This window comes from Belonocnema kinseyi, chromosome 1, assembly GCF_010883055.1.
Source record: "Belonocnema kinseyi isolate 2016_QV_RU_SX_M_011 chromosome 1, B_treatae_v1, whole genome shotgun sequence".
Taxonomy (NCBI): Eukaryota; Metazoa; Arthropoda; class Insecta; order Hymenoptera; family Cynipidae; genus Belonocnema; species Belonocnema kinseyi.
The window spans coordinates 26,299,953-26,322,111 of record NC_046657.1 but is presented as its reverse complement, the minus strand read 5'-3'; the positions used below and the strand labels follow the sequence as shown (position 1 = coordinate 26,322,111).

At 27.7% G+C, this 22,159-nt stretch overlaps 1 protein-coding gene across 2 annotated transcripts in view; it reads right to left on the bottom strand.

The window, feature by feature from the left end:
• Positions 1 to 1,078: 1,078 nt before the first annotated feature.
• Positions 1,079 to 22,159, bottom strand: part of LOC117168324 (bifunctional heparan sulfate N-deacetylase/N-sulfotransferase) — a 170,601-nt gene continuing 149,520 nt past the window's right edge. For both annotated transcript variants that reach the window (XM_033353904.1, XM_033353911.1), the window contains exons 6-12: positions 20,649 to 20,992; positions 20,137 to 20,425; positions 16,888 to 17,016; positions 13,764 to 13,946; positions 13,189 to 13,688; positions 8,970 to 9,267; positions 1,079 to 2,647 (exon numbers count right to left, since the gene is read on the bottom strand). In XM_033353904.1, the coding sequence (XP_033209795.1) occupies positions 2,540 to 2,647; positions 8,970 to 9,267; positions 13,189 to 13,688; positions 13,764 to 13,946; positions 16,888 to 17,016; positions 20,137 to 20,425; positions 20,649 to 20,992 (1,851 nt within the window). In that variant the 3' untranslated portion in view covers positions 1,079 to 2,539. The remainder of the gene's footprint in view (positions 2,648 to 8,969; positions 9,268 to 13,188; positions 13,689 to 13,763; positions 13,947 to 16,887; positions 17,017 to 20,136; positions 20,426 to 20,648; positions 20,993 to 22,159) is intronic.

Below are 22,159 nucleotides of genomic sequence, written 5' to 3'. Positions count from 1 at the left end.
AATTATTTAAACAATTAATTTCAAACTACTAAAAAAAACAAATATTAAAAAAAGTTATATTTTTATCCAAATAAATTAATCTTTAAAGTTATCACTTTGAAAAAAAACTAAGAACAAAAATTGAAATAAATAAATATATTTATCAACAATAATAAAACATTTAAATTTGCGTTAAAAAATAAATTTTTAATTAAAATCCTGAAAAAACAAAAACATGCAGTTTTAATTTACAAATAATTAATTATTGATAATAATGTCATCATATGAAAATTTTTTTAAGTAACTAAAAGTTGTCAAAAAAAAAAAAAAATTAAAAAATGAAAACGCTGATGTTAAAGTTTTAGCAACCAAAAAAATGTTCAACAAAACAGTTCAGTTTAAAAAAAATGAATTGTGAATAAAATTAAAGACAAAAACAATTCCTTGTTTAATAAAAAAGAACGCCTTTTTACAAAATTGTTGAATTTTCAAAAAAGTAGTTTAATTTACAACAAAAAAGTGAATTTAAAAATAAATAATGTTTTAGCTAATTAGAACACTTTTAAACAAAAAAAAAAAAGAAAAAATTTCTAATAAAATATACCAATTTTCAACTAAAAAATATGAATTTTGAACCGAAAATTAAGTTTATTTTTCATCTTAAAATCTTTATTTATTGAAAATGTATCTTTTTGTTCAAAGGAAAGTTTTGAGTTTTCAATATGCTTTTTTAAATGAAAAAATCCCTGTTTTGATTGACTGTCATTCTTTTTGAAAAAAAATCTTTTATATCTAATTAATTTCTGTATTTATTTCAAATGCGTTAAAACATAAATCAAAATCTTAAAAAAAAAACGATAAAATCAATCAAATTCATCGATAATAAATTTACTTGTGCAAAAAGTTTTTAAAAAGCCTGTATTTTATTGAAAATATTATGTTTTTTACACAATTTAACTTCAAAAGAAACTAAATATTTAAATATTCAAACATTGTAATAAATAAAATGCAAAAAAAAGTGCCGACAGCGGGAATAGAACCCGAACCGCTCCCTATAAGTACAAGCAATAAAAGTAAAGGTATAAATAAAACCACTCGGTTTGACGAAACAAATTGATCAGTTATTATTATTGTAGATTGACAGTATAAAAAAGAAAACAAATGTACAAACGTAACAATAAAACGGCATTATAATCTATCCGTAACGTACAATATGGCTTCGCGCAGCGATTTTGCGCCGGAATACTTATTGCAAAATACATGCAATGGCAACCCTCCAATTCTTTTTACAAAAAGTACAGTAACTTACATTTCACGTCACTTCTCGATGCAGTCACAGCTGATATGAAAATTTTCAGGCAGTAACTTCTTCTCATATTCGTCAAATAAAAAAAAAAAAAAAAAATCTATAAATAATTTAGTCTCACTTAAAACTTAAGACTTTCTTTTCAAATTAAAAAAAAAAGAATAGTTCTTGCAACTTTAGATAAATTAAAAACAACAAAAAAATCATTAAAAAATTGTAAGAATTCTCTATAAAGAATATGACCAATGTAATCATTAAAAAAAAAAAGATGCTCCAAAATTGATCAGTTGATTCCGTTAAAATTGGAAAAATAACAAACCTGCGCTGCGTCGATGTATGAACGCGTGACACACTTTACAAACGCGATTTTCCATCCATGATTATTCTCTCAATCGTTCTCAAAATACTATTATCAAAATATACACACATTCGTCATCAATGCTTTGAAATAATGTACAGTGGATTTTCAAATGCGCCATTCCTGGACGATTTCCCAATCCATCACGTGACTTCAATCAAGAAAATTTAGAAATTTTTTTAAGTACATGAACAGAGAAGCTTTCAAATTCCGGCATTTTTGATTATCTCTGTCAGAAAAATGTTGACTTGATTAAACTAGTTTTCGGTGTGAAAGCACCACTATTGAATAGTGGTGTCTTCACACCGAAAAATTATTTTCCCTCTTTCCGCAATCCGGCCACCCTTAAAATAGAAGTCACGTCTAACTTTTGCAGCAAAATGGCACCTGCGGACGGGTGACCTCGAAACAATTTAGACCATATCAACAAAAAAAAAAAAAATTCGAAAAAATGGAATTATTGCTGATAAATGGTCTGGAGATCCGTGGACACTGAACGCAACAACAGTTAATAAATGGATGTTAATGATAACATTAGAGATAGCTTATAACAATAGCTAGCTGCTGATTCAAGCTGCCATCGTAAAACTTAGTGACTAGCAATCGGGCACGTTCGATACCTCGATTTAGGCCAATAGTCCACCGAGTAGGCCTGTCAATTTTTTTTTCTTTTCTTCTTCTTCTCTTAGAAGAAATGTGTCCCAATTGTCGAGGTATCCAAATATCCAGTGGAGAGTTACGAATGTTCAATGTACAATTCCGTTCTTTGAATTTGTTAATTAATTAATTATTTTCTAGTTTTGTAATTACAAGTCTTTGACGAAAAAACGTGGCACTTCGGAGGAAACTGTCGCATTGGACAGATCCCGGGAGAAGTTTCACGTAATTGGCGTCTGCTAGGTCATCACGGTATCCGTCAGATCGTCCTTTAGCCACTGTGGCGTTTTTTGTCCTAGGCGTTTTAGGAGTTTCAGCAAGGCCGTGTTGTGCGATAGGTAATACCTCTGAAAAGAGGAGAAAAAAAAAGAAGAGTTATTTCTCCATTTTTCCTTCGTGCAGAGGGAGCACTTTTGAAAAAATGAAAAATTTTAAAAGTATATTTTTTTCCAAATAAAAAGTAATCAGGTTACAAATTTATTTGAAAGGCTCTTTGACCAAAACGCCGATTTTCCATATTTTTGTTGTAGCTAGAATTATTCCTCAATAAAGTCACAGAAAACAAATTAATTTTCACAAATGAAGATTAGTATAATATTACGTCACACTCAGGCGGTAACGTCAAAATCTATCGTGTTGCGCATGCGTCGTGTCAACGAGAGCCCAGAGGTTCTGAGCCGGTTATATTACTTTGAGAACGGCAACGAGAATGAGACTATTACCGAGAAATAAATTCTCTGAGAATTTATGAGAATCTCAGAATTTATTTTATATTTGAATATTTTTACTTCAAAATTAAATATGGCGGTTTTTGTATACAAAAATAGTGAAAAATGTTTGATTTTTTGTTCTTTTAATTTTTTTTTTCAGACATAAAATGCTTAATATCTTAAAATTTCTTTAACCATCGGTGCACAAAATTCTCAAACTTTAACAGAAAATTTTTATATATGTTTTTCCTTCCAAAATGGCGGACAAAATACAAAAATGTTCCAAAAAATGGTTTTTTCCATCATCTTTGTTTTTCTCAAAACCTTCAAAGTTTAAAAAAAAGTTCCATGAAATAAAAATGTCTTGAAATTAACCATAGAACACTATGAAATTTTTTAAGATTTTTTCGAAAAAATTTTTGATTTTTCAAAAAAATTTGAAATCAACAAAAAAAAATTTCAAAAAATCTGAAAAAATTCAAGAATATTCTTTGACTGATTCTAAGAAATTTTTATTATTGGAAAATTTGTACCAGAGCCTATAGATTTCGGGAAATAATTGATCAAACTTCATGCGAATTCTTTTGCGCATGAAGTTTGATCAATTATTTCCTAAAATCTACAGGCATCTACAAAGAATATTCTTGAATTTTTTTAGATTATTTGAAATTTTTTTTTGCATTTTTCAAATTTTTGATGTAATGAAAAATCAAAAATTTTTTCTAAAAAAATTTCCAAAAATGTCATAGTATCCTATGGCTAATTTCAAGAAATTTTTATTCAATAGAACTTTTTTTTTAACTTTGAAGTTTTTGAGAAAAACAATGATGATTGAAAAAAAAAAAACAGTTTTTGGGACATTTTTGCATTTTGTCCGCCATTTTGGAAGAAAAAACATATATATATATAAATTTTTTGTTAAAGTTTAAGAATTTTGTGCACCGATGGTTAAAGAAATTTTAAGATATTAACGCGTTTTATGTGTGAAAAAAAATTATAATACTAAAAAATCAAACATTTTTCACTATTTTTTAAAACAAAAACCGCCATATTTAATTTTGAAGTCAAAATATTCGAATTTTGACGACGGATTTGAATTTAGCTTACCCAAAAACATAAGAAATAGTACTTCTGATCTATTTATTATTTTATTATACCCATTAATTTTGCGGTCAAACTCATGTTATAAAATTGATAGTTCCCCTTATAAAAAAAATTGTTTTTTTTTTTTTATGAGAAATTCATCTGTTTCAGTACAAAATTGATCTTTTTTGGATAAAAATGCAACTATTTTGTTAAAAATTCATCCTTTTTGGTAGAAAAAATTCGTCTTTTGGGATTGAAAATTAAATTTTTTTCGTAGAAACTTATTAATTTTTTTTTTGTTACAAAAATTCAATTTTTGATGCTACGTTTTTTTTTATATTTTTATTTTTTGTTTGAAAATTCAATTTTTATAAACAAAATTCGTCTTCTGGTTTGAAGGTTTAATAATTTAGATAAACTTTATTTATTTTTTGAGTAAAAAAATCTTGATTTGTTGAAAATTCGTCTTTTTGGTCTTAAAATTGGTTACAAATTCAATTATTTTGTTAAAAAACCAGTATTTTATTAAAGAGTTATCTTTTAAAGTAGAAAAAATTTTTGTTTGTTTCAAATAAATTACTACATTTAAAAATTTTTAATTTGTTAATTTGTAATTTATAATTTGTATATATATTTTGAATGCAAAAAGACGATTTTTTAACTGAAAAAGATGAATTTTAATAAAATTTTTTTAATTCTCTACCAAATAGTTGAATTTTTATTCAAGAAAAATATATTTCTGCTTAAAAGAAATTTTCGAAAAATTCAAGTAATTCCAAAGAATTTCAAAAATTTGAAAGAATTTTGGTTTAATTAATTTCTTGAGAAAGTGATTCAACCAAATCTTTCAAAAAAAAAGTTGAATTTACTATTAAAGAAGATTTCATTTAATTTTTCAGGATAAAAATATAATTTTTTAACCAAGAAATAAGTTTCTATGAAAAAAATGGAATTTTGAATTCAAAAAGAAGATTTTTTAACTAAACAGATAAATTTTTAACAAAATTGTTGAATTCTCTACCAAATTGTTGAATTTTTATTCAAAAATATGGAATTTCTCTTAAAACAGGTACATTTTTATTATATATATTTTGAAATAGTCTTAAAATTCGTCTTATGTTTTAAAGGTTTAATAATTTAGATAAACTTTTATTTATTTTTTGGGTAAAAAATCTTTATTTGTTGGAAATTCGTCTTTCTGGTTTTAAAATTCTTTTCTCTTGCTGTATAAATTTCATTCTTTTTTATTAAAATTTGAACTATGACACTTTTTCGTTTGTAATTTGTCTTTTTAGGTTGAATATTTAACTGTTATGTTAAAAATTCAATTATTTTGTTAAAGAGTTTTCTTTCAAAGTAGAAAAAAATTTTTGTTTGTTTCAAATAAATTAATATATTTGAAAATTTTAAATTTGTATATGAAACACTGTAATTCCTGAATATGTCTGAGCTAGAAAATAATTTATATTCAACCACTGATATAACCTGAACAATAAAAATATTATTAAAAATCATAAATTCTTGATTTCTCTTAAATTCTTTTAAATTCTCTTGAATTTTTGTAAAATAGGTTTAAAAAAAAAAACAATTATTTCATTATTTCATGTGAGTTTCAATCCATATTATGCCAAGAATACGAATAATAGACGACTGGAATTTAAATACGAATTCTAACCTAACTTTTAGATCAGATTTTTAAATCGTGAATAATTCATATATAAATTAATGCAAATTTACTTTAAGTTCATTTTTGCTTCAAAATAAGTCTCTTTAAGTTTATAATTGTTTGAAAATCACAATAAAGAGAACAATAATCAATTCTTTTTTTTTTTTTACAAAAATATTTCTCTCGAAAAGTGTGGTTTTTCATTGTATAATATGTAAATTCCATCAAAACACTTTGTTTCCGATAAAGACTTATTTTTATGATTTAATAAATAGTTTAAACGTTCAAACAAAAAATTGTTAAAACACTTTTATGTCCAAATTAAGATGAATCTTTAAAATCGTACCTATTCTTTTTAGTTCGAATTTTTGTCACCAGGAGACGCATTGCAGTTAAACCATTCCCAATAGAAAATTGCATTTTTTCGTCAACTTTTCGGTTGAAAATTCAACTCTTTTTTTGAAATCTTGTCCTTTTTTATTTTAAAGTTTACCTGCTTCAGCAGAAATTGAATATTTTTGTTTTTATAAAAATACAAAAGTTTGGGTAAAAATTAAAACTTAACTATTTCCTAGAAAATCGTCTTTTTTTTTAATTTATATGTTGGTGTTGAAAAGTAAATTGAAATATTTTCTGGATGAAAGTTTTATTTGTAAAAAAATTTGTTTTTTATTATAAATTCATTTGTTTCAGTACAAAATTGATCTCTTTTGGATAAAAATGCAACTATTTGCTAGAGAATTCAACAATTAAAAAAAAAATCATCTTTTTTGGTTAAAAATTCGTCTTTTTGAATTAAAAATTTCATTTTTTTTTTGTAGAAAACTATTTCTTTTAACAAAATTCATAGTTTGATCGTAAAAACTTGACTAATATACTTTTCAACCGAAAATTCAACTATTTGTTTAAAATATTTGTTAAGAAATCCCTTTTTTTGTTAAAGATTTATATTTTAAGTTGGAAAGTTATCTCGTTGATAAAAAATTTAATTATCTTGTTATAAATCAATCTTTTTAAATTGAAAATTCAACTACTTGGGTCGAAGTTAAACTACATTGTGAAATTTTTTTTATTGATTTTTGAACAGAAAATGTAACTTTTCCATTTTTTAAGATTGATATTTTTTAGTTGAAAATTCGCGTTTTTTTGTAAACAAATTATTTTTTAGTTTGAAATTTCCTTTTTTTTTACGTAAAAATGCATCAGTTTCGTGGAAAATAATTTTTTGCTGAGCAGTCAAATTTTTTGATTTGAAAATTGAATTTTTGTGGAGAAAATTTGTATTCTGGTTTGAAGGTATCGTTCGAAGCGCCTCTTGTGGAGAAGCGTTGAAATACAAGTATTCCAATTGGTATTATTTTTAAGTAAAAGTGTTCCAAATTGTTCACTTTTAAATTAAATTTTAAAAATTGGACAGTTTTATTAGAAAAGTTTGGGAATTTTTATCATTTCTATTTCAAAGTTTAGAAAATGAAACAATTTTATTTTAAATATGAGAATTGCGAATTTCAGTGATTTAAGGTTATAAGAAAATTTCGAAAGTAGGACAATTTTAAAACGTAAAAATAAAATATTTTCCAAATTCAGATTACAATTTTTGTTTAAATAGTCAATGTTATAAGAAAGGAATTGAAATTGGTTTATTTCTAATTTAAATAATATAAAATTGAACAATCTTATTTTGAATTGAAGAATCTCGAATTTTAATAATTTAGGAATAAAATTCCGAAAATAGGAACAGTTAAAAACTTTAAAAAGGAAATATTTTTAGATTAATATTCTCAAAATTCGCAGCAACTTTCTTCTGAAGATTATGCTTTTTGCTATCAATTTTCTTATTGGTTAAAAATTTAATAATTTTTTTTCAATAAATAAATAATTCATCCGTTCTAGGAGAAAATTCATCTTTCTTGAATAAAAATGTAACTTTTCGGGTAAAAATTCATCCTTTTTTATTAAAAAATCGTCTTTTTGGATTGAAAATTCAGTTTTTTTGTTCGTGGAAAATAATTTCTTGTTTAAAAATTCATATTTTGATCGTGAAAACTCGACTGAAATCTTTTTTAATCGAAAATTCAACAATTTTCTTAAAAACGCACATTTTGATTTAAAACTTTATCTGTTTTGGAAAAAAAATATTGTTTTTAAATGAAAATGCAACTTTTCCGTTAAAAATCATTCTTCTTTGCTTCAGTATACAACTAATTTGTTTAAAAGATTAAATTAAATCACTTTTTTTTCTTAAAGATTTATAATTTGAGTTGAAAATTCATCTCTTTAGTTGAAAGTTTAATTATTTTGTTGACAATTGTTCGTTTTCAATTGAAAATTCAACTACTTGGGTAAAAATTAAACTACATTAATAAAAACAAATTTTTGAAGGCTTGTATGTCTTTGATTGAAAATTTAATTGTTTTGTGAAAAATATATATTTTAAAAAATTCATTTTTAAACAGAAAATGTAACTTTTTTCCGTTTTTTAAGACTGATTTTAGTTTAAAATTTAATTTTTGTTGGATAAAAATTCATTAGTTGCGTGAAAAATTAATTGTTTGCTGAAAAGTCATATTTTTTGTTTTGAAAATTTAATTTTTCTAGAAAAAATTTGTCTTCTGAGTTTAACGTTCAATAATTCAGATAAACTTTCATTTATTTTTTTAGTGAAAAATATTTGTTGGAAACTCGTTTTTTTTTTGTATAAATTTCATTCTATTTTGATTCAAATTTGACTTTTAAGGTTGAATATTCTACTTTTATCCTAAAAATTCAATTATTTTGTCGAAAAAGTATTTGGTTAAAAACTCATCTTTTATAACAAAAAAGATATTTTTTATTTGAAATAAATTTAAAAATTTGAAAATTAAATTGGTATATGAAATGCTTTTTTATTCCTTTTATAAAATATTATATATTAAAAGTATTAAAATATTAATTATTTAAAATTAAAAATTAGTTTCTCATTTTTCCGCAAGAGGCACTATGAGCGATTTCACGCGTCCAAGTTTTCACAGAAGTAAAAAAAAACTCAAACGATATCATTAAAAAGTTGTAAGATTGCATTCTTCTTTCTCACATTATTGTAAATAATTCGTATTTTTTCAAAAATTTATGAACAATTATATTATTTTTAATGAAAAATGACGAAAAACGTGAAAAATTGCGACATAAAATAACCATCGATGATTTTTATCTCAAGAAATAAGTTACCTGCAATAATTTGTACGATCTCTCCTCCATCGGCGGATACTGTCGGCCTTTACTTTTGCCGAGGCACTTGGTCCGATCCTCATTCGTCACCTGACAAAAGAATCCTTTCTTCGGATCGTATCTCAGGTGCGTCGAGTAATTAAAGGCCGGCGTTATTTTCAAAAACCTCTGCAACTCATGCAGAGTCTCCACCGGATTTTGTCGCAATTGCTCGCCGTCGATTATGAGAAGTTGCTGCGGAGCGTAATTGGAGAGCCATCTTTCCAAATGCTGGGCGTACTTCCCGGGATTTAAACACCTTGAATTTAAGTATTCGTTACTAGAAATATTTTCGACGCGGACGATTTTCATTTGATTGCCGTCTACCTGTTCCACTTGCCCCCTCCACTCGGCTTCCCCTCACTTCGCTGAGTGAGCGCGGGACGCTGAGTGAGCGCGAGCCATTGTGTCGAGCCTTCCCAGCCTGGGGATTCCTTTGTCCTAACGAGGAATAAAATACGAAACGCACATATTTTCTAATTTTGCAATCGGCAATTTAAAAAACAGTTGATTTTGTAGAAAATTCATCTCTTGTTAATTCAACTGTTGAATTTTGTAAAAAAAGATTATCTCTGGGAAAAAATGTGGAATCTTGAACCAAACAGATTCATTTTATACAAAAAATGCGCATTTTCAAACGACATACAGGGAATTTCTACAATATAGTTCAATTAAAAACTAAAAAGAAAATTAAATATGTGAATTTTTTAATTGAAAAATTAATTTTTCAACAAAAGAGATAAAGGTGCAACTACAATGATAAAGTTTCAACCAAAAAAAAATTATTCTTAGTTAACAAAATTAATTTTAAATATAAAGATAACTATTTTTCAAGCAGATATGAATTTTTAACTAAAATTATCAATTTTCAACTAGAGAAAATGAATTTTGAACAAAGTAGTTCAACTATTAAGTTATAAAATTCAATATTTCATCATTTTTAGCTGTGAATTCTTTGAATGTATTCAATTTTAAGTATGCCTTTAACATTCTTTAATTTCACATTACCGTTTAATTTAATTATTTAACCAAAGATTGAGTTTTATGATTTTTGCAGCTATAAAATATTATTATAACGATACAAATTTTCTATTTATCATCTCCACTTTTGAGAATTATATTAATATTTTTTAATACGAATAATTATACCAAGTTCTTTTAATCTATATTATTTAATTTTTAATGTATTATTAATAAATTTTTAAAGACCAGTTGATTTAATATCAATAAGATTCTGTTGATTTATCTCAACGAGAATCTGAATTTTTATTTTTTATTCAGAAAATTTTTCATTGAAATAGAAAAATAATAAAAGAAATTATAAATATAAAAGACGTTATTAATATTTTTCAGAGAAATTTTCCTTTCTATCAATACACTAAATTTATAATTTTAATTTTAAAAAGATTTTTACCTGTGATTTTAAATTTGAAGTTATATTTTAATGCTCATTAAGAAATTAAATATATATAAAATTTTTTTAAATTCAAAATGTGATAATCTGCACAGAAAAATTTAAAGAAAAAAATAATAATATATAAAATTCTTTGGCATTAATTTTCAATATATTCCAAATTGCATGAGTGGAATCCTTCAACATTTTAGTTTATTGTATAATTAAATATTAATAATTATGGACCAATTAATAAAATATAAATAGAATATCAATTTAAAAATCACGGTAAAAATGTTTTCAAATTAATATGATTAATTTATGGTATCGATATCGAGGAAAATATCCCCGAAAAAAAATAATAGAATGAATTATTAATAAAATTGTAATAAAAAATAAAAATTTGTATGACAAATTTCCACAATAAAAAATATAAATGAAGCACTTATTAAAATAATTATTCCATATTAAAAAATAAAAATTGAAGCAAATATCCCTCTTATATATTCTGCGTTTAAACCGGATACTAATTTTAAAAATTGGAGGCAATACACCAAAAAATCTATTTATTGTAAAAACATTTTAGAAATGTAAAAATTCATTGAAACCCTTGCATAGTTAAATAATTGATTTCAACCTTTAATGTGAGATTAAACAATTTTTAAGGAATTCTTAAAATTTTATACTTTCAAAGAATTAGCAGCAAAAAATTAATTAATTTTTGAACTTGATAGTTGAACTACTTTGCTAAAAATTCATTTCCATTTCTTAAATGTTTATTATTTTTATTGAAAATTCATCTCTTGTTGAAAAATCATTTAACTATTCAGTTGAAAATTCCACATTTAAATTTTCCAGCGACAAATTTGCTACAAAGTTCAAAAGTTAAATTAACAAAAGACAAATTTTCTACAAATTTAAAAAGTGGAATTTTTAACAGTAAAGTTTTTTACAAAATTCAACAGTTGAATTGTCAACAGACGAATTTTCTAAAAAATGAACTGTAGAATTTTCAATCCCAAATACGATTCCAGGTATAATATTTTTAAATTGTTAATTTCAAAATTTAAAAAATTGCATTTTTCGAATTTTATTCCTCATTAGGACAAAGGAACCCTCACGATGGCAAGGTTCAACACAGTGGATCGCGCTCACTCAGCGACGTAAAGAGAAATCGAGTGGTGAGGGTAACTCGAATAGGTAGACCGCGATCAAATGAAAATTTCAAAGAATTGGCAGTTGAAACTAATGATAAGTTTTTTAAAAATTGTTTTGTTTTTGTATTAAAAATTATTTTTTTAACTAAAAGTAATTTTTTTATTGAAACTTTATCATTTTAATTTTATATTGATCTCTTTTGTTAAAAAAAAATGAAGTCCTTTGTGCAAAATTAATTTTCTAATCTTAAAATGTAACTATTCAATTTTCGATTGAAAAGTGTATTCTTTTTAGTTGTCAATTGAACTATTTTGTAAAAAATCCACCTCTCTCTGAAAATTTGCTTTTTTGGTATAAAATCAATCTTTTTGGTTGAAAATTCCACATTTAAATTCTCTAGCTAGAAATTTGCTGAAAAATCCAAGAGTTGAATTGTCCAAAGACGAATTTTCTAGAAAATCAACTGTATGATTTTCAAAAACACTACGAAAATTCCGTAATGCTGGCTAGCCAATGTCAAAGCATAAGCTAAAATATGCGACAACTTATTCAAATTTTATTCTTTTCATTGCAATTGAAATATCGTGACATATCTGAATAGAATATTTTTAAATTGCTGATTGCACAATAAGAAAATTTGTATGTTTCGTATTTTATTCCTCATTAGGACAAAGGAACCCCCAGACTGGCGAGGCTCGACACAGCGGCTCGCGCTCACTCAGCGATGTGAGGGGAAGTCGAGTGGAAGGGGTAAGTCGAATAGGTAAACGGCTATTAAATGAGAATTTAAAAGAATTAACAGCTTAAAAATTAATCAATTTTGCAATTTAATGGTTGAAATCCTTTGTTCAAAAATCATTTTTTATTTTGAAGATTTTTATATTGATCTCTTTCGTTAAAAAATATTTTTCTAATCTGAAGATTAAACAATTCCATTTTTGTTTGAAAATTAATTTTTTTAAGTACAACAATTTTCTGGATATTTCTGTGAAAATTGATGTATTCTGTTGAAAATTCGTTTTTAAAAAATAGAAGTTAATTTTTTTAACTGCATATTCAAGTATTCTATTTTCGATTGAAAGATGTATTTCTCTTAGTTGTAAATTGAATTATTTTCTGGAAAATCCATCTGTCTCTAGAAATTTCCTGTTTTGCAGAAAATGAATTTTTTTGGTTGAAAATTCCACATTTGACTACGGAAAATTCCATAATGCTAGCTAGCCAGTGTCAAACCATAAACTAAAATCTGCGACAACTCATTCTAAATTACATAATTAATTGCAAATGACACATCGGTTTGAACCGCAAAAAATGTAAATTCCAAAATTATTTTTAAATTTCGCATTGAGAAATAAAAAAATGTGTACGTTTCGTATTTTATACCTTATTAGGACAAAGGAATCCCCCACGCTTGAATGGCTCGACACAGCGTCCCGCGCTCACTCAGCGACGTGAGACGTGAGCTAAAGTCGAGTGGATGAGGTAAGTGGAACAGGTAAACCGCAAAGGAGGCGTATTTCGAATACAGTGCTGGGAGTTTAAGGAAAAAAGAGCCTTTGGGAATGGAAAAGGAGAGAATAAATTCTACATTTCAAAGAAAAATGATCTAATCCAAGAAATTGTCCTTACCTGTTGCGAAGATCTCGGAGTGGCTTTGGTGCGGTATCACTCGCTGTGATAACAGAATGAAAGGAATAATTTTTAGCCACAGGATCGCCGTGAACTTTTGTGTGTTGATACCACGAATAGGCTCTCCTCGCCGGAGAAAGCAGAATTGTAATTAATTTTGCTTTTGGTAAAAGAGCATGTGCTCTTTTCGGCACGAGTTCACCGTCGAAATAAGTCGCTGACTTTTCGAACAAGTAGCGCGAACTCTCGTTCTTCGTCGCTGGGAAGAAGCTCATGTACCAGTCGAGGCCCTTATAATAATTTTTCCCGTTGAAAAATTGAATTTCCTCGAAGGTGTCCGGACTCGGTAAGTTGCTGCTTATGGCCGGATGGATTGAAAGGAATGTGTAAAGAGCAGTTGTGCCCGTCTTTTGAGGCCCAATTACCAAAAATCTTGGCAGCTGATCGCAGGTTTTGTTCCTGGACCAGATCTTCTGGTGTCGCATATCATCACAGGGATTCTTTCAATGAGAAATTAATATTAAGATAATGAAATATAAAAGAGGGTTTAGATCTTGAGATTTAAAGAAACTTACTCCCCAGACAGGATCCGCTTCTTCCGGATAAAGCTGGAAATACCGTTCTCCAAGTTGGAGAGGTGGCGCACTCGAAAGTCTGAGATTCGTCCAACATTGGATAAATTTAATAACCGATTCAAAGGTGTAAAGAGCTAGTCGATCATTTCCATAATTCGACATATGAGTCATGAAGATGTTGATCTGCATTAATAAATTAGAAATAAATAAACAATATTGAAAGAAAAAAATGTTTTAGTTTGTATTTTAGGGCTCATAAAAATAAAGATGTTTTTGGGTTATCGGAAACCTCGATGAATTTCACCATTTCACCACATATTTGCTACGAAGATTCATTGTCGAAAATTTATCAAATATTTCTCGATTCTTTCGCAATTTTTAAAAGTCCTGAATATCTTTTAAAAAGATTCGAACTTTTCATAACATTTTGTAAAATCCTATTGAGCATTGTTTAGATAGGAGTTTTACTAAAATGCATTAATTAAGGCGAATTTAAGTAAACAATCGTGATGTAGCTTTACTTTAAAGAAAGGCCATTAATTTAATTATTGTTGGCAATTTGGAAAATGTGCGATTAGGTAAACGATAAAAAATTACAATGTGCCGTAATTGAGGTGTTTAATATATTAAAACATTAATTTTGCATATGAAAATTAAATTTAAAATTGTATAGCTTCAAGAAAATAATAAATTTATTCTTTTCATCTCCAAAATTGATGTTCTTAAAATAAAGTAATAAAATTATTTAATGTAATAAAAATAAATAAAGATAGAAGTATTAATAAATTACAAAAATTTATACTTTTATTTAATGAAATTTTTATTTCTTTAAACCTTAATTGCCGGGAATGCCGGCGACTTATGCCATAATAGAATTTCTCAAGAGATTTTGAATGATTTCAAAGAACTTGAAGGACTTTTAAAATAATGCAGAAAAATTGAATGATTTTGAAGAAATTTCAAAGACTTTTTAAAGAATACAAAAAGTTTAAAGAATTTGCAAGAAATTTTATAAGATTTTCAGCCCGTTAAAGTGATTAATAAAAAATTTCAAGCGAGTTACTGTAAAGTTATTTAATTTTTTTTTCAATATTTGAAGAAATTTATGAAAATTCAAAGGATCTTAATTAATTGTACTTGATTTCGAAAGTTTTTAAATGATTTTAAAGAAGTTGAAGGGATTTAAAGAAATTTTGGAGAAGTTTAAGGATTTTCAAGAAATCTGACAGAAGTTATAAAAATTCAAGCGATTTAAAAGAATTATTGTGGGGACTTGACCCAATTTTAAAGTTTCCTTCTAAAGGATTTACAAAGAATTCAAAAAGATTTGAATAAACTCAAGAGTTTTAAGGAGTCTAAACAAATTTAAAGGATTCTAAGAGGTTTTAATTAATTTTAGTCAATTTTACAATATTTTAAATGATTTCAAATAAGTTGAAGGAAGTTAAAAAAAACTCGGAGGACTTTAAGGATGTTCAAGAAAAAGTTTCTCTTTAAATGGTTTAAACATAATTTAAAAATAAGCCAATGAAGTTTAAGGATTTAAAATGATTGTAAAGAAGTTGAAGGGATTTGAAAAATAAAAATTCGGAGAGTTTAAGGATTATGAAGAAATCTTAAAGGATTTCTAAGAAGTATCATAGTCTTTGATAATTTTTATTTTCTCCTTGTACCTTTTAAAGAGCAAAAATAATCGCTTGAAATCTTTGAAAGACACCCTTTAACTCACCGCCAAAATAAAAAAATTTTGACCGCCAACTATCACAACAATTCAACCTAACCTCGATCAAGGCACATTATATTTTTTTTTGATGGATTATCCAAATCACACACTTCCCAAATTGCTAAAAATAATTAAGAAAATGGCTTTTCTGTCTGAAAAGCAGTCATATCACAATTTTTCACTAAATTTTGTCCACAAAAACTAATTTTAGTCAAACTTCTATATAATCAATCCCAGATAACAATTCGTGCGCGCACGTTTCGCGCACGAAATGCTTGCAAGAATGCACCACATCTAAGAGCATTCTGTGGATGCGCCTTTAGTGCGTGCACAATGCTTCGCCAATGTCAGCATGTAAGAACTTATTATGAACTAAATAAAATGTATAAAATCGAAAACGAATTTTTAACAAACAGTTACAATTTCAGAGTAAATAATAAATAATTAATTATTCATTTTGTAGTTACTATTTATTTCATAAAAAGAATTTTTTTTAATACTCATTTTGAATTCAGCGCCAACCGCGGACAAGGTAAGCGCGACCCTGACGCAAGCGCAGTAGCTCATGGCGGCCACATTGCCATCACTGGCGGACTTTATACTTTATAGTGCTTGTTCTCTAAAGTTTAACACTGACAAATCTAAAGTAATTCCAGTTCGGCGGTTTGACGCTTTGGTCGAATATGCATATTCAAAGGAGATTTATATTGATCTTGCATTCGACACAAGAATATTAAATAGGTTATTATCCTCTGCGCGTGCGAAGAGGGTCTTAAAATTGTGTATTTATAATAAAATAAAGTACGAAAAAGATCTAATTTGAAAGTTTTATTTAAAAAATGGAAAATTATGACATATTTAATAGGGTACCTAAACGAATTATGGAAGGGGAACCATTTGTCGCAGAAACACTTGATATATTTTAAATTAAAATTTAATACATCTAATTTTTGTGATGATAAAAGCAAACCCGAACCTTAAAAAGAAAAACTTTTATCTTTGATCTCCGACAATTGGATCTCTTTTCGTACTTTATTTTATTAAAAATAAACAATTTTAAGACCCTCTACGCACGCGCACTGAGTGCTTGCGTCATGCGTGCATGCACGTGCGCTGCACGACATGCCTGGCAAATGCGCTTCCATCTACTTGCTGATCTGAACGCACGTCGTGCGTGAAAATATGCACGGCGTGTCATGCACGCATGGTGCGCTAGATTTTTTTTTTATCTGGGAACCTTCAAAAAGAAAAGCATCTTCGTAACGAATATGCTTTCATGGTGAAATGGATCGAATGTTTTCATTAACAAATAATGAATTCTTTATTAAAAAACCTTCCCATTACGAGACCAAAGGCAAAAAAAAACTTTATCAAAAAAAAAAAAAAAATGTATTGACTCACCGGATTGTAGACAATAGTCTGAAAGAGCTCTCCCCCTTGGATCGACTCATCAAGTTTGTCGCGGCCACCCGGATATCTTTCGATAAATATCGTATGCGTAAACAAACCGCATGTCTGTCGCGGAAGAACCTGAAAATAAAAAATAAATAAACTTTCTGCAATTTTCCTTAATTAGCTGCTCTCCTAATCAAAAGAAATTGCAGCAAGACTTTAAATGTCGCAATAAAGAAACTCTTCCCGACCTTTCCTACTGCTTTATTAATTCTTTGCGCGATAACTCGCTACATTTTTTTTTCTTCAAGGTAATTCATTTTCTTGAAAAGGTCACAGACTTGCTCGCATTATCATTCCTCTGTTTATAAATTCAGCATTTCAAATTAAATAAGTTTATCTTATCTTCCGTTTTTCTGTTAGGAATGCAACGTCGACTTTAATAAAGAGCTTCCAATTACAATGTGAAGATTTCAGTATGAAGTTTATTTCTTGGAAATGAGAATTACGGCTCGCCTTTTCAACATCACAATTAAATTGTCACGATATCGATATCATAATGTGGAGTGCTCTAAATTTTTATGATTTCAAGTAGAAATATATTGCATTTTCAAAAAAAAAAAAAAAAAAAAAAAATGAATAAATGAAGTTTGAAACTGAAGAGAAAAATTTTGAAAAAGAAAAATTAATTTTCAACGTAATTAATTGCATTTGCAACCCAATACTTACATATTTAACTTGTTAGAATGGTTTTTTCACCAAGCGATCGAATTATAAATTAAAAAATATGATTTGAAGTTTAAAAAAAACAAGTGGCTTTTAAAACCGGAAACGAAGAATTTTAAATAAAAAAGTTAATTTGCAACTGAATTTTTCAATTTGAAAATCAGAAAGATGAATTTTCTTAAAAAAAAATTAATTTTTAATCTGAAAATATTAATTTGTACGAAAAAAGTACACTAATAACCAAATAGTTGAATTATCAACTAAAAAAGATGAGTTATCAATTAAAAATAAAACCATAAAATGTTCTTTTAAAAAATTGAATTTGCAAAAAGAAACTATGAATTTGCAAAGAAATTTAATTCAACCTTAAAAGAAGAATTTTTAATAGAAATGCTGAATTTTCAATAAATAAGATAAATTTTTTATCCAAGAAGACAAATTTTCAACAAAATACATAAATTTTTTACCAAATAGTTGTATTTTAACTAATAAAGGATACAATTTTAATAGAAAATGGAATAGACACATTTTCAGGTAAAAATTAATTTTTAAGGAAACAAAATTTTTTTTAGTAAAATAAATTTTTCAATACAATTATTAATCGTTGCCGAAAAAAATTACTTTTCTACCCAAAAAGACGAATTTTGTACGAAAAATTGGAAATGTTAAAAGAACAGTTAATTTTCAATAGAGAAAAATTATTTTTGAACAAAAAAGAAAGATAAGTTCTGAACTAAACATGGAATCAATACATTTTCCGTAAAAAATTCAATTTTTAACAAAAAAGTTGAATCTTTAACAAAAAAGCTGAATTTTCAATAAAAAAGATTATTTTCATACCTAAAAAGGCAAATTTTTAACAGAATACAAACATTTTCAACAAAAATTACGAATTTTAAACAAAAAATTTAATTTTTAATCCCACTGTATTAATTTTTGGAAAAAAATTCAGTTAACAACCAAATCGTTTAACTTAAAAATAAAATTATAAATCTTTGAAAAAAATGAAGTTTCTTCCCGAAAACACGGATTTTGTACAAAAATATGATTTTTCAACAGAAAATTTAATTTTCAATCAAGGAAAATGAATTTTCAACGAAAAAACACAAAATGACAAAAAAGAAGAATTATCGCAAAAATCCACGAATTTTTTAACGGTTAATTGAATTTTTAACATATAGGAAATACATTTTCAACCAAAAATCAAAAATAGTTAAATTTTCAGATAAAAAATTAATTTTAACAAATCAACTAAATAAATAAATTTTTAAATAACTTTTTTTTCTACCAAAAGAATTTAATTGTTAACAAAAAATAGGAATTTTCAAAAGAAAACTTCTTTTTTAATTTAATTAATTAATTAATTAATTTTACAAGAATTAATTTTTGACAAGGAATTAATTTACATCCGAACAGTTGAATTTTGATCTGGAATTATGATCACAAAAAAAATGATTTCATAAGCAAGATTAATATTCTACTCAAAAAGAGGAAACATATTTATAATTTAATTTTTAATCAAGAAAAATGAATTTTAAGCCAAATAGTTGAGTCCTGAAGCAAAAACAAAAAATGTTAACAAAATAAATGCATTTTCTCAAAAATAGTTCAATTTATATCTTATAAGCAATCAAATTTCAACCAAAAATAAAATAGTTCCATTTTAAAATAAAAAAATAACTTTTAAGGATTTAATTTAACCTTTAACGAAGTAGTTTAATTTTGAACAAAAAGGGATGACTTTTCAACAAAATAGTTATATTTTAACGAAAATAATTAAATATTTAAACAGATAGTAGAATTTTTAAATTATAGATAATAACTTTTTTAACCAGAAATGGAATATGTAAATTTTCAGATAAAAAAATGAAATTTAAACAAATAAACAAATAATAATTTGTAACAAAATAGTTGAATTGTCAACCAAAAAAGATGAATTTTTATTTAAAAAGTTGAAATATCAGCCAGAAATGATTAATTTTTATACAAAAAGAGGAATTTTCTACATAAGAGTTATACGCTCTATTTGAAAAGTTGAATTTCCAGCCCGAAAATATGAATTTTGGCCAAAAAGAGAATAATTTGAAACCAAATAGGTGAATTTTCAAGTAAAATGATAAATCTTCAACGAAATAAAATTAATTATTTACCAAATAGTTCAACTTAACACGGAAAAATTAATTTAAAAACAATCAACTCTCCACGAAGCATGTATGTAGCTGCAGAAAGAATGGTTGAATTCTCAACCAAAATCGGTTAATTTTCAACCAAACTGTTGTATTTTTAACCCATCAAATATTCCATTTTCCAACGAGGTTTCTAAAATTACTTCGCGTCTTTATTGCTGCTATAAAAAATGTTTTCTTTCTAGATCGTAAAGCAGAAGAGTTGACGAAATAAGAAGTACGCATCATTTTATCGTCCTAGCTTTACTTTTTTTTTGCAAAATCACATACCGGCGCACGGTAGAGTTTCGAGTTAAGGGAGGAGCCTGGAAAGGAGATTCAAAAGCTTTTTCTAAGATTCGCCTACCATAATGTTGCGATGAATAAAGCCACGCCTGAGGCGAGCCGGTCTCAAGTGCGGATATTCCTCGGTGCTGGTTGCTTTAATGTTCCAGACTTTCTTCCAAGCCTCGTAGAGACCCTCGTGGACGGGATAGACTCCCGAGTGGTGCGGACTCACGCTATATCCGCTTCCGGTTGGAATTCCGTGGTCCTTAGCGAACTGCTTGTTCAGCGCCATGTCCAGCTGCAGATGCGTTACATTCTCGTAAAGGTGTGGCTGCTGATGATTCCACATGTGGGAAAACCACGTAAATCTAAAAAATTTTGGTTCTATTATTGCCAAATGACCCCTACTCCACCTCGGCGGATTTACTTCCCCTCTTTTCCCCTAATTTATTCCCCAAACTTCACCTTTCGCTTCACCGCCTTTTCCTAACTCTCCCCACTTGACCTCACTATCATCCATCAATTCCCCTACATTCCCTTCTCACCGTTCCCCCTTCAGGATATTTGTTTATTGTAAAATTTAATTCGCACCTGTCGACGTTCTCGAGCAACATGTCGTCCCCCAGATTCTCCTCGGATGTTCCGTGATGAAAATACTTCCCGGAAAACCCCAAGTTGAATTTGAACCCCGGCACGAGAGTTTGTATCCTCTGTTGAGTAGCTAGCAACGCCAGGACATCATCCTTTTTTAACCGGGTGCCTTTTTCTCCCACGAAAATATCATCCACATCCACAAGAATCATTCGGTTCAAACTCAAACTCAACTGTCCATGAGACAAATATGATAACGAGTCCAGCAGCAAGAGCTTGTGTAACCAAAACCGAAGACTGCCGCCAAACAAGACACGTTGAATTCCGTCGTATCTCCCATGGTCCTGAAATTTAGAAAAAAAAACAACATTTTACATTTTTTATTTGTTTAGATATTTCGATTATTCCATTCCGTATTACCTGGGCTATATGTCACATGCGCCGAAGAAAGAAGGCTTACTCTAAAAAAAATGTAAATCGAGGTTTTTATACCTTTCGACAGTTTCTGAGTTGCTCTTTTTGATAAAACCATAGAAAAAAATTTCCGAGCGTTATTATTGGTAATAATTGAGTTGTTAGGTTGCCGAGAAATGGGGCTTTCGCTCGAGAGTTCGAGATCCCGTGAAATACCTCCCACCACTTACCACTCACCACCAAATCTCCGCATCTCACGTATACCGCGTCCGTGAGCCACATCTACGACCTATCTCTTTCCGTGTGAATGCCGTTGTAAGTGGAGGGAAGATTTCGTGAGTCTTCCCCCTCTCCTAACTATTACTTCCTCTGTTTATTCTCTACAATATTTATAACTTTCAGCGACTATTGCCTTAATAATGTATTGCTTGGATTCACAAATAACTTAAGTATCCATTGAATTAAATAATTATTGCCACTACTATCTACTCCATAGACTCATTAATACTGCGAATAACTATTTCCCGAACAAACTATTGCCCAAGCAATATATAACCTCCACTATCTATTACTGCCTCTGTATATTGCTTCAACTACCTATTGCTTGCACCCTCTATTGTCTCATATCGTTCTTACCGAAACAATGTATTGTCTCGATTCACTATTACCTCAACTCTCTATTGCCTCAAATCACTCCTGCCCTAACTACATATTGCCTCCACTACCTATTATTTCCTCCGCGTGTTGCCTTGGCTATTTATAACCTTTACTGCCACAACTATCTTTTTTCTCAGACTCACTATTGCTTTGACTAACTCTATCTATCACCCTCTGTCTATTGCCTCTACTTTTTATTACTCTCACTTTGTACTGCCTCGATTTTCTATTGTCTTAACAATTTATTGCCTCAATTATTTATGACCTTAAATCACTACTGTTATAACTACGAGGGTGGATCAAATATAAACCGGAATTTTACAAATACTTTTCTTAGTCAATCGCAAGCACTTTCACAGTGTAGGTTCTTGTAATGTAGTGTATTAGGAGTGGGTAAAACGCTTGGTGAGCTGTTTGACTCAGTCAATTCGTCAGTACAG